At 44.6% G+C, this 12,088-nt stretch overlaps 2 protein-coding genes across 1 annotated transcript; one reads left to right on the top strand and one right to left on the bottom strand.

Annotated features, from left to right (window-relative positions):
* LOC134483340 (disks large homolog 5-like) overlaps positions 1–12,088 on the bottom strand; it is an 82,647-nt gene that overhangs the window by 18,355 nt on the left and 52,204 nt on the right.
* LOC147998807 (disks large homolog 5-like) lies at positions 7,223–11,199 on the top strand. Its single transcript, XM_087595461.1, has 6 exons — positions 7,223–7,379; positions 8,413–8,572; positions 9,041–9,184; positions 9,818–9,984; positions 10,705–10,810; positions 10,929–11,199. The coding sequence occupies exons 1-5, from the start codon at positions 7,253–7,255 to the stop codon at positions 10,767–10,769; spliced, it is 663 nt and encodes a 220-aa protein (XP_087451587.1). The 5' UTR covers positions 7,223–7,252; the 3' UTR covers positions 10,770–10,810; positions 10,929–11,199.

Raw genomic sequence — 12,088 nt, 5'->3', positions numbered from 1 at the left:
GGGACACTCCCTATGGGGACCCTGCCCAGGGGCATAAGCTTACTTTTCCAGTCAACTCCCTGAACAGTGAGCCTTTGTGGGACAAGGTACTTCACTACATGACTTGACCTCTCTGCAGTGCACCCAATCCCTGCTTGGCTCAGATGTCCCCCAGAGAGATTGTGTGTGTGTCCCCAGTAGAGGCAGCACTCTGTGTGGTGGCATTGACATGGCATCCAGGAAAGTCAAAACCAGAGGGACATGTCGGGCAGTTGGAAGCAGATGTCTGTGTCCATGGAGAGAAGGATGGACTAGACACTCCTACAGGGGGTGAGCTGAGAAGCACTTCCTTGGCTTTTTCACAGCCGTGTAGGCTGCATGCCATGCTGTGTACCCATGCTGTGCTGAAGCCCCAGGCTTTGAGTCTCCCACACCTGCTGTGTCCTGGGTCCAGGGTAGGATTAAGCAGACTTCAGCAGGAGAAAGGTGAAAACCCTGGTTGCAGGGTGGGGATGGCACAGTCATAACACTCCTGCACATGAGGCCCCTGACTTAGAGCCGTACAGCAGCTGTGACAAGCCAGCTCTGGTGACACTCATCTGCAATGCCAGGCCATGGGGGGTAGAGGCAGTAGGATCAGTTGTTTAATTATCCTTGGCTACACGGCAAGTTCGAGGCCAGCCTGGGCAACTTTGTCTATTAAAATAAGACAAAACTAGGTCTTGACTCTGAGCATCACTGCCTGTACCTGGCATGGTTGCCCCACCCCAGGTAAGAAACCCCTCTGTCCAGAGGCCATAACTGCAGGAGACCCCTGGCCAAGTGTCTATACAGCGCCCTGTTTGACTGGTCTGTGCTGAGGACCAACCACGCTCTCCTCAACAGGAAGGACATGGGAGAGGCTGTTTCTGTGAGGTCCCGGGCCCTGAGACGGCCAAGAATAAACCCTGTCCTTGGGAAAGCCATGGAGACTAGGAACCCAGGGGATCTCTGCAAACACCAGGGCTGGCAGGGGACTCTGATCCTCTACAGCAGCTGCTCTCAATCTGTGGGTTCTACCTCAGAGCTCCTGCACACCAGACATTTACATTACAGTTCCTCACAGTAACAAAGTTACACTCATGAAGTAGCTCTCCAATAAGTTTATGGTTGGGATCACAACATGAGGAACTGAAATAAAGAGTCACAGCATTAGGAAGGGTAAGAACCGCCATTCTATAGGAACCCAGGCATCTGCACTCGGTGTCTGGGAGTGTGATAGGCTAGGCTTCACCCTCAGCGATGCCAGCATGTGGGCACCAAGCCCAGGTTCCACCCCAATGCTTCCTGGATATGTGCAGGCCTGGTTCCATCAAGAAGTAATAAAGGGACCCTTGGCAAAAAACACTGGGTACCAAACAGGTCAGGAAAACACACCCCCTCTGCTGCAACTCCTCTCAGGAGGGCTAGTCTTTCCAGGAGGCCCCAGCTATAACCAAACCTTGTCTCCCAGTGCTTGCCCATTGGTGTCTTGGCCATATTCAGATTTGAGGACTTTGAACAGAATAGCTTCCAGCAGATTTGCATCAATGAATCCAACAAGCAGTTGCAGTCCTACTTCACCCAGCACACCTTCAAGCTGGAGCAGGTGAGAGTGGACACCTATTCCCCAGCCCAGCCCAGCCATCACCCTGAATGTCAGCTGTGTCCATCAGTATCAGCAGGATGGGGCCTGGGCACCATAGGTTCCCCAGGACCTAAAGCTATGTCCTTGAACTCAGTGCCATGCTCAGCCCTTCTAGCCTCTTTCAACCCTTCTGGAAGCTCAACTGCTCCTGCAGCAAGGCAGCAGTGTGCACATTCTGTCACGTCATTTGTGTGTGTCTACAGGAGGTCAGAGCCTGTCCCCTCTGGTCCTTTCTTTTGCTGTATTTGCCTTTCTGAGGAGGCAGCACCCACAGGTATGGGAGGCAGCCACATGCATATTCTGCAGCCATGTCTGATTCCTCTGAGGCTCAGTCCCACTTACACACCTACCCTCCAACCTCCCCACTCCATGTCACCCCTGGGGCTCTGTAAACCTTCCTGTTTTCTGTCTTTATGTAATTGGTGACACTGCAGCCCTCAGTGGTGTCATACAGTGTTAGTTTGTCTTTGCACTGCCTGGAGGTCTGACTTAGGAGAATGGCTACCATTCTCATTCCTGTTCAAGGGTCAGAATCTGAATCCTATGTAAGGCTGAATAATATTCCAGCACATGGCTGTGCCATATTGAATTTACACAGTCACCTATGGATCTTATATTTTGGCTTGTAAACACACACATATAAGACTCAAGTGACACCCAAGTGGAGAATTATTGAAGTCCTCCATGGCTTTCTGAACCGTCTGAGAGACCATCCTGTCCACAGTGTATAGGGCACCATCTACTCATAGCTCACACAGCATGAGAAGATTAGGGAGGGTTAACCTGGCTTCTCTGTCTCCTACTTTCTGCCACACTAGCCCTAGCATCTTTCTGTATTGCAGTGAATGTTTAGAACCCAGGAGGATGCCAGCTTCCTTGCTCAAATATAGCAAGTTCCTCCTTGCCTGCTTTGAAACTGAGTCTTATGCAGCCCAGGCTGGCTTTGATCTCACCATTAGTTAAGATGGCCATGAACTCCTGGTTCTCATGCCTCAGACGTCTCTGAGTGCTGGGTGACAGGTATGCACCACTCTTAAGTCCTGCCACTGGGGCAAGAGTGAGCAGAGCCAGCTCTGAAGCACACACTTTGCTGGTGTCAGTGATGACTGACTTATGTTTCCTGTCTTCCTTGCACATGGCCCTTCTTGCTGCATGCCATCCTTTCTCCCTGTGACTCATGGGGGACACCAAGCCTGAGGATGTTAGGAAGAAGTTTACTTACTTCACTGGGTTGGAGGCTGTTAGGTTCCTGTGTCAGTAGGTGAGATTCAAGCTAGAAGGTTTGTGGCATGAGAAACTGGAACTGGAATGGCAGGAACAATCGTCGCCTGGCTCTGAGAAGACCAGGTGGGCAGAAACTCATCGTTGGGCAGGTAGTGAGCTCAAGACCAGGCTGGGCATTGCTCAGCACATGTGAACAGGTGTGCTTACATGGACCTGTGTTTCCCCCACATGGTCACCACTTATCCAGGCACGGTGAATACTCCAAGGAGCTTTTTATGTTTTAACATTTTGTGTTTTTGTGTGTCCATACATACATATACACACATACATTCGTACATATACACGAATACATGTACATTAAAACACATGCATATACATGACTATACACATTCATGCTCACACACACATATATACACACCTACATGCATACACACATACACACACATACACACATACATGCATACACACATACACATATACATACATACATACACACACATACAATACATATACACACATACAAATACACCTATACACACATATAGACAGACATATACACACATATACATATACACGTATACACATACATGCATACACACATTCATATCCACACGTACATACAGACATATACATATATACTCACATACATGTAAGCACATGAGTGGAAGCCAGAGGACAGCTTGGCCCTTGTTTCTCTCCTTTTTACCACGTGGGTCCTGGGGATTGAGTCAAGCTCATCAGACTTGACAGCAAGCCCCTTTAACTGTAGAGCCCTCTCATTGGCTGCCAGTCACCTCTTTCCACAAATTCTATCCATGGTGGAATGTTTACAGTTGTTATTCTCATGATTCCTTCAGCAATAGCGCAGACATTATTTACACTGCATTAGGAGTTATAATTCCTGTAGATGTCAGGAGAGCTGGAGGCGTGCATGAAGAAGAGAGCCCACTTTCAATGTCATTATGTGGTATTGCCTTAGGCCCTTTTATACACTCCCCTGGCTTTGTTGAGTATATATTTGAGGGCTCTCTATGACTGTGCAAAGAAGTAAGAGATAGGGCTGGGCCACAAAATAGGAAAGTACTTGTTCATCCAAAAACAAAAACAAAAAACAAACAAACAAACAAACAAAAATAGCTCTAGGGTTAAATATTGGTGCTAGTGCTGAACTACACAGCCAGAAGGTATTTTTCTAAGTAAATAACACAATATTGGGGATGACAATATGATCAAATATCCTACAACATAAGTTTGCAATGTTACCTACATTTTATAAATCAAGTCTGACCACCGTTTTGGTTGTTTCCAATCCTGTCTGAGTGCATCATCACGGGAATCCCAAGGAAAATCACAAATGGGTTCTTGAAGCTGTTGCACAGGGCCAGTATAGACCTAAATACCACAGAGGAAACCTTGATTCTTATCTCAAGGGATCATTCACCATCCCTCTTGTCACATAACTTATGACAAGACGTCACCTTTCCTAAACTTAGCCTTTTTCCCAAGTGCTGCAGAAGGGAAGATCTGGTGTCAAGGGGTCTGGATTCAAACCACAGGAACACTGAATTCATTTAAATAGGTGTAGTTTATTAATGCACACACCAATACAGTTCAACCAGAGCAACAGCTCACAACTGTGTACTGGACATTGCTAGGCCCTGCTCATTGCAAAATCCACATGGGCTCATGCACAAGTGTTGGAAATGCTTCGGTCTATGGGCCCTGACTCAGGCCATTTTACACATAATTGTTCCAATTTTCCTTGAATCTATTGGGTCCTATGTGAAGAATACACTTGGGGAACTTGTTAAGATTAACAAACCTCATAACATACAGAACATAACAGGGTATGTGACCAGCACCACACAGTTCAACGTCAGAGTTTTTTGTTCTTTGTTAGTGTTTTTCTTGGCATCCATGATGTGGAGGCGTATTACAGAACAATAGGAAAGAGCTGGCTGCTGTGTAACAAATTCGCTGCTATTAAGGTAGGTACGGGGGCAAGACCTCAGCAGTAGCCCTTAAGATGGGAAGGAGATGATTTGTTTGATAACTGAAAGGAGCTGCCTCAGCTTTGTTTCTCTGCCTGCTCAGTGCCCATTCAACATCACTCTGTCCCTGAAGAGGAACTCAAGGTCTGCCCCCTGCTGCCTGTGAGCCAGGAAGAGGCACAGAAAGGCAAGGCCACAGCACTGGTTTCCAATCCCTCAGTAGTGCTGGATTTCCAATAATGTACTTGTATACACAAATACACTGTGGTAAGTTGCAATAGATACTAATCATTTCTCACATAGGGCAGCAGTTGATTGACTACAACTAATTCTATTAAAAAAAAGAAACCTGGCTCTTGTAGAAATATACAAAGAAATATCTAGGATGGTGGGGGATGAATTCTGCCATGGACTGAACTCGTGGAAGTGGGGTTGGGAGAACGATGCATGGTTAAATAGCCCACCAGGTTCACATTGTGTCAACTTGATTTAATCTAAGGACAAAGAAGTGGAGTATCTCTGATGGCTTTCTTCTAGTCCCTTTAAAGCATCACTAGGGTTTGAACTCAGAACTTCATACTTCTTGATGGGGCAACTACACTCAAGGAAGCTTAAGATTTTCATAGGCGCAGTATTATGCTATATATACAGAGTAGATAATACTAAGATGTTCAGATGGTGATGTCCATTTGTATGCACTCTTAATGTGGACCTAAAAAAAGAGAGATCAAGGTCCTTAAAATAGAAAGATCAGTTCCAGTTGTTTTCTACCATTCCAAACAGAATGACTGGTAGGGAGAGAATGGTAAATAATCGAGAATTCGTAGATGATGCTTTGAATGAAATGTGGATTTCTGTGCTGGTTTAAAACAGGGTCTCAAGTATCACATGTTGCCCTCTACCTGGCTGGCCAGGATCACTTTGAGCTCAGATAAACCTCCTTTCACTTTGTAATAAATAGGCTTATAAGAATGGCCTCGAAGTACTGTGCGGACAGCGTTAGCCTTTCACAGTTGAGGTGTGTAACCCACAACTATAGTTTTAGCCATGTTTTTCCATGTCTACCAGCTATTTCAGATTGTTGCTGTTATATGCCTGACAATCAAGATGCAGAAAAATAACCTGATACAGAGTAAGGACATGGTGATCACATCTTTGCCTCTTCCGTACGTTCTGGATGAGGTTTGTTAAAATTCCAATATTGCAAAAAGCCTTATATAGGGCCCATCACATTAAGGGTCACTATGCACTGTTCTATCTAAAATGGCCTAATCAGAACTGACTCCCATATAACACTTCCTGCAATCCTCATATGAGAAGCTTGAGCTTTTAGTTTTGACTTTTTCTTTTCTCGTTCTTTCTTATTTTTTGCTATATAAGTTGAGACAAAGATAGTTAAGGCCATGAATTTGTCCCCAAAATTTGAACTACAGATGTGATCAATCAGTGTTAGTGGGTGCATTCTATAAAGTATTCATTTTTTACTATGATAGATGCTTCTGTGTTTGGTGGGGTGGCCATTTCCCAGTGTACAGGTGCTGGGACCTTGCTCTATCCACTTAATGATGTTTATAGCCTCATTTTAGACGTTTCTGTGCTACCCTCTATATCTCTTGTGTATTTTATTTTTCTGATAAAAGCTCATGGTATATCTTACTCAGGCCTGTGAGCAGTGCTCCTTTGGCGACATTGGTGCAAAGAGCAGAACCCCACAAGCAGCATGAGGTTCCCTTCATTGGTGGCTCCAATATTGCACTTTTGTCTGCCAACTGGTCTCCACACTTTTCCTAGCACCTTAAAGACTTCAACTCTTTCTCCTAAGGAATTTTCTGGCAATTGTCGATTGCTAAGCACATGACTTCATGAGTGTTCCCCTAACACACACCCATGTTGTAACCTACCATGCAGACTATTTCTTGATGTGATTTAAAGCACCTGTACAGAATGAGACAGGAGAACTTTTGACTGCATATTCAAGCTGGTGTGAAATCTCAGGAAGTTTTAATGGCTAACATTGGTGAATGTGGACAATTTGAGTTAGGATGAGACATTTTTTGGGCAAGATTTGACAGGAAACATTCATTTAGATGCATAGGAATTACTAAGGTTTTTATAATCAAGCCTTGAGGAAAATTTGGCTTTGGAAGCAGGAGATGCTCAGTGGCTCTGCCCCAGGAAAGTCTCCTGGAAAGGGCACCTCAGCTTATGCTCAGTACAGGGAGAACATTAGCAGGGAGGCAAAGTCTGCTCCCCATGACATCTGCTTTCCCTTCTTGGACATTCTATTGTCTCCTAGAGAGTTCTTGGCATCCTCTGTGATGTCACCAGTGTTGTAGTGACAACCAGTGCCCTAGTTTCTCTCAGTCTGAGTCTGGCGGTTACAAGCTAAGACATGTTTTCCTGTCTTCGCAAGCGTTTTGGGAGGGGGAACGTCGATTGTGGAGAGACTAGAGTGAAGGAGTCTGGCCTTTCGTCTCAAAGTAATGATGGAGAAAGACAGCACTTCTGGGGAATGTGGAGTAAGTTCTGGGCAGTGTATTTTGAGCTTCCTGCCAGGGTGGCTGCAGGCTTAAGCTGACCTTTCTAGCAATGGGCCACAACAACTGGAGCATCTGAAAAGGAATTGAATTTCCACGAATATCACAATTCCTTAAAGTCAAGGATTTCAGAACTTTAGTTTCCCCATCCCCACTGGGAGGATATGGTAAGGCCAATGCTATTATACTGTGAACTTCTGGTCTTTACTTTTCAGTTCATTTGTTCTGTTACATTGATATAATAATACCATCAGTAGTCATGGAGGGTCCACCTTTTCTGAGTTTAGACAGGGCAGCAATGTATATCACTATCATTGCTTCTTTAAATACAGTGGGTATCTGACAGTACTAACAGGGAGAGATTGTGCTCCAGGAAATAACCTTATGTTCTTAGACCTTCTCTGATTTCTTCTAACTGGCAGGGTCATCGTTTGCTTTATATATTAGAGGTTGTATGTTACAAAAATTTTTCTACAATACCAAAACTATTTGGAATGTGTAGACCAAGATTCAGCCTGTAACCTATTCGCACTTCTGGGGCTTTTGGTATTTCACATAGGGACACTGATAAGTCTGTTGAACATATCCTCCCTGGAAATGCGTTTTAAATCCAAAGTTGTTGGCTTAGAGTATCAGGGTAGGACATCTGAGTGTCTCCAATCACTCAAGTTTTGTGGATGGTGAATTTATCATCTGAGTTCTGAAGCCACAGGAGTGAGGGTCCTGAAACCAAGCTGTACCCTGTTCAGCTGATAATAATCCTGGAGAAGCCATCTCCATGGTACATGTAAGCCCGTGATGTCTGGCATAGGGAACACCTGGCTGCTTACGTCTCTTGGTCTCTATAGAGTAGTGGGAGAACTGAGATCCACTAAGGAGGCCTCTTAAGCATAGACCAATCGCCTAGCAGTGACACTGGGTTCCTGGCTTGTTCTCCTGTTTAGGCCTCACTGAGGTCTATGAACACTCTATGCATTCTCCCCATGCAGGTTCACTTGTGTTCTTCTACCTACAGACGCTGGGAGAGAAACATCATCCCCTGACACTGACCTAAGCAAGAATCAGGCCATGAAGGAAAAGGAGAGGCTGATTAAAGAGCTGCAGCTCATTACCGAGGAGAGAAATGACCTGAGAGATCGCCTGAGGTTTCTGACGGAGAGATCCATGAAGAAGAGGTATGAATCGCTCCAAATGCTCTTGTTTCATTCCTGGGTCTGCAAGGTCACCTTTTTCTTATCCTATTAAGGTTTTGGGTTCTAGAAAGCTGTGCCTCCCTAACCACCCTGTGCTAAACCTCACCTCCCATATAGTGGAGATTCAGAACCTGACCCTTCCTGAGGAGTGAGATTGAAAATGGACTCATCTGCTTCCATTTATTTAAAAGCAGAACTTGTGGTCTGAATGAAGAATTCAGGGATAAAGTCAGGGAGAGTGAGTTCCCAGTGTGCATTTGCAAAGCCCTTGACAGCTGGTGGCTTTGCAAGATTGTAATTGCAGTGAGTTTATGGTGAGTCTCTGTACTTGCTAGGCAGGGGACTGAGTGCTGGAAGATCCAGGCAGCAGCCTGGGGTAATATAGGACCCACCCTGAGTTCATATATTCCTAAATGCCGATGTTCATTGTATTCTATCATTTGGGGCCAGGCCACACTTCAGGCCAAATCCATATTATGAAGACCTGGAGAGAATGGAGGAGGCGGTCATGTCAATTCTGCACAACTTAGAGATGGAGAACACTGAGGTCCATGAGAACAGCCATAAACTGAAGAAGGAGATTACCTTCTCTAGGTAAGTCCTGGTCAGAAAGGCTATCACTTGTGGAATGGCCATTTCTGACTTTCTTTGTTCTGGATTGGACGGTCTTCAGCTCTGGTTCAATCTCTTGTGCTGTTTACACATCAGTGTTCCAGGGTCATTAGGACTCAGTTTTCAGTTCCATAAAAGACTGTTACTCATCCCAGGATTGTCTAGGCATCTTCAGAAGGCTCTAGAGAGAACAGTACTGATTGAAGTCAGCAGAAGGTTATTAGGCTGACCTGGACCTATGGTGTCACACCAGGTTTTACAAAACTCAGTGTGTGGACCACATGGTTAGCATGACCTTCTCTTGGTTCTACTGACCTCTTTTGAGGGTGTTGGCCCAGTACTAATTGATGTTGCCCCCATGCATTGGGCTTTCATGGATAGTTGTAGATCCATGCTCTTTCTCAGAGATGTGGACACTAATTGGTGTCAGGCCAAGCAAACAATTTATTCTTCCCCGAATTAACTCTTTATGTTTTGTGCAGCAGCCTTATATGTATCAAGATGCATTTTATTAAGTCTTCATGGGTATGTGGGACCTGGTAGAGTTAGTGGGACTTGGGAGTAGGAATGGGAGAAAGGGCCAGCATGATCTTACTATGCAGACTGTATTTCCAGAAACCTGCTCAGCCAGCTCCTGATGGAGAACACATGTAGGAAGAAGTTGGTCCCACTGAAGCAGGAGAGCAAGGAGGTACATCTTGATTGTGCACTGAACCAGAAATATTTGGTTGACTTCAACAAGAAAGATGAAGACCATCAACGGCCAGAACCAGCATTATCAGGTAGGGACGAGCAGATGTGTTAGCTTAACAATATCTGATAAAATTTGCCAATTTGATACATCTTTGCTTCTCTTACCACCTTTCTAATTTACACTCACAACCAGCCAACCACCTCATGTAATGGAATTGTTCATTGCTCTGCCTATGCACAAGTATTCTGGGAAGTTAACCACTTTTCAGAAACTGAATTATTGTGCAAGCATATTTTGCTGCTCTTTTTGAAGCTGCAGTCTAGAAATGGTGACAGATGAATAACATATCATATTATTGCATATCCATGTGATACATTGGATCCTATGTAGAGTTTTGAACAAGTTCTTGGTTCTTTGACAAATGACACTCTGTGGTCATGCGACTTCTTGTATAGGAAGCACCTTTCCGGGATAAGAACCAAGTGCAAATGTCAAATTAGTACTTGTCATTGGCTTTAACCTTGGTGACATATGGACATCTCATTTCTTCCTGCAACCCAATGAGGTTCCTTCCATTGCCCTGTTCTTGGTTTGCACTGGCATAAGTCTGGGTCCCATATTGGCAGCCCACTTTACTGTGAGGCTCTCTGGAGATTTTGCCCTGCCCACAGAGTTAGCAACAATGATATCACTTAAAATGTCCATGTCGACTATCCAATAGAACTGAGGTGGTAGAAGGCAGCATTCTGACAGCTGGCTTGCATTTCCCCACCAAATCAGTGTCTGAAAAACTGCCTTCCTCTCCCAGGTCTCAGAAAGTGCAAGAGAGCTGGAATTGGACACACACCAGTAAGAGAGCTTCCTGAAGAATAAGTTGCTTTCTCAGGAGTCCCTGATGACCAACATCCTGAATGGTAACAACATTTTTTGGATGTGTATTCATCCTCTGAGTTAATTTGTCATTTCTTAGAGACCCTAAATTCATATACCACTAAGCCAGCCTGACTGATTGAGGTCTTACTTTCTTCTCAGAAAACAGCACTTGAGAGACAACTTGGGGGACCGCCTTTCATTATGTGTGCTAGAGGAGAAACAGCAATACGTCTGTGCTTCTAAATGTTCGTTAAGAATATGCTTTTAGAAATATTTTTGTTATGATTTTAATTGAAGTTTTCTTTTTGTTGTTTCATATTTATATGTTCTTGTTACTATTTTTACTTTCAAATATTTTTAAATATATTTATTCATGTTAATCTTGTTTTGTTGTAAAAATGTATTTGTTATGAATAAAAATTGAATTCTATCTCTTGACTCTTAAGACCATCATTCTTACTCAATGGTTCTGTCCCCTCCTGTGGACCTAGAACTGACAGCTACAGATGGATCTCTGCATGTTCCATGGATCCTGGGCTAATAAGTGAATTCAAAGTCACCAAGGGGTACCCAGTGTGATAGTGTCTTTTGTGAGGATAATGTGGCTGTGTCTCAGACACACACTTTGTGATGTAATCACTGACGTGCTTTACCCAATTGTTAGGGTCCATGTGGTTCTTCTGAGAGAGCAGCAGATGCTTTACCCTGTGAGTCATCACCACAGCTCCTGCAGGTAGCTTTTGTTATTCCACATGAGGTGCTGTATTAGGTGGACAGGATCACCTCCAATTAAATAGAGAGATCTCAGGAGATGTGTGTTCACAGGGAACTTACTGAGCTGTGCGTGTTCAACGTGTTAGGTTGTCAGGCATCCCTACAGGGCTCTGGTGTTCCCACTGCTCATTGTGGGGCAGCATCATCCTCCAGCATCACTTAGTGTCCATATTAGAGCAGATCTTTCACCTAATATCAATGATGACCATATGTATTATGCACATCTGATAAAATACAGAATAGAAACTAGCTTCTTGTAGGCCAGATTGGCTTCAGTAGTCACATGGATGTGATCAATCAGTGTTAGTCATGCCCTTCCAGCATGGTAGACTGCAGGTTGTCTGTCCCCATCACTTTGCTCTCTTGTGCCCAAACAATGCTAAGGTCAGGGCCGTTCAGCCGTGAGGCAGAGGCTCACCACCCTCAGTGCTGCCTAAGACCCCTAAGACTGTCTCTTTCGGGTGTGTGCGTGCTGGACACTCAAGGATCCTGAGATCTCCGCAGCTGAGGTGAAACAGTACCGGAGCCATTGCAATGTGGGCACA

Source organism: Rattus norvegicus, chromosome 19, assembly GCF_021556685.1.
Source record: "Rattus norvegicus strain SHRSP/BbbUtx chromosome 19, alternate assembly SHRSP_T2T, whole genome shotgun sequence".
In the NCBI taxonomy this organism is placed as follows: domain Eukaryota; kingdom Metazoa; phylum Chordata; class Mammalia; order Rodentia; family Muridae; genus Rattus; species Rattus norvegicus.
The sequence above is the reverse complement of the archived record's forward strand: the minus strand, read 5'-3'. Positions and strand labels throughout refer to the sequence as shown.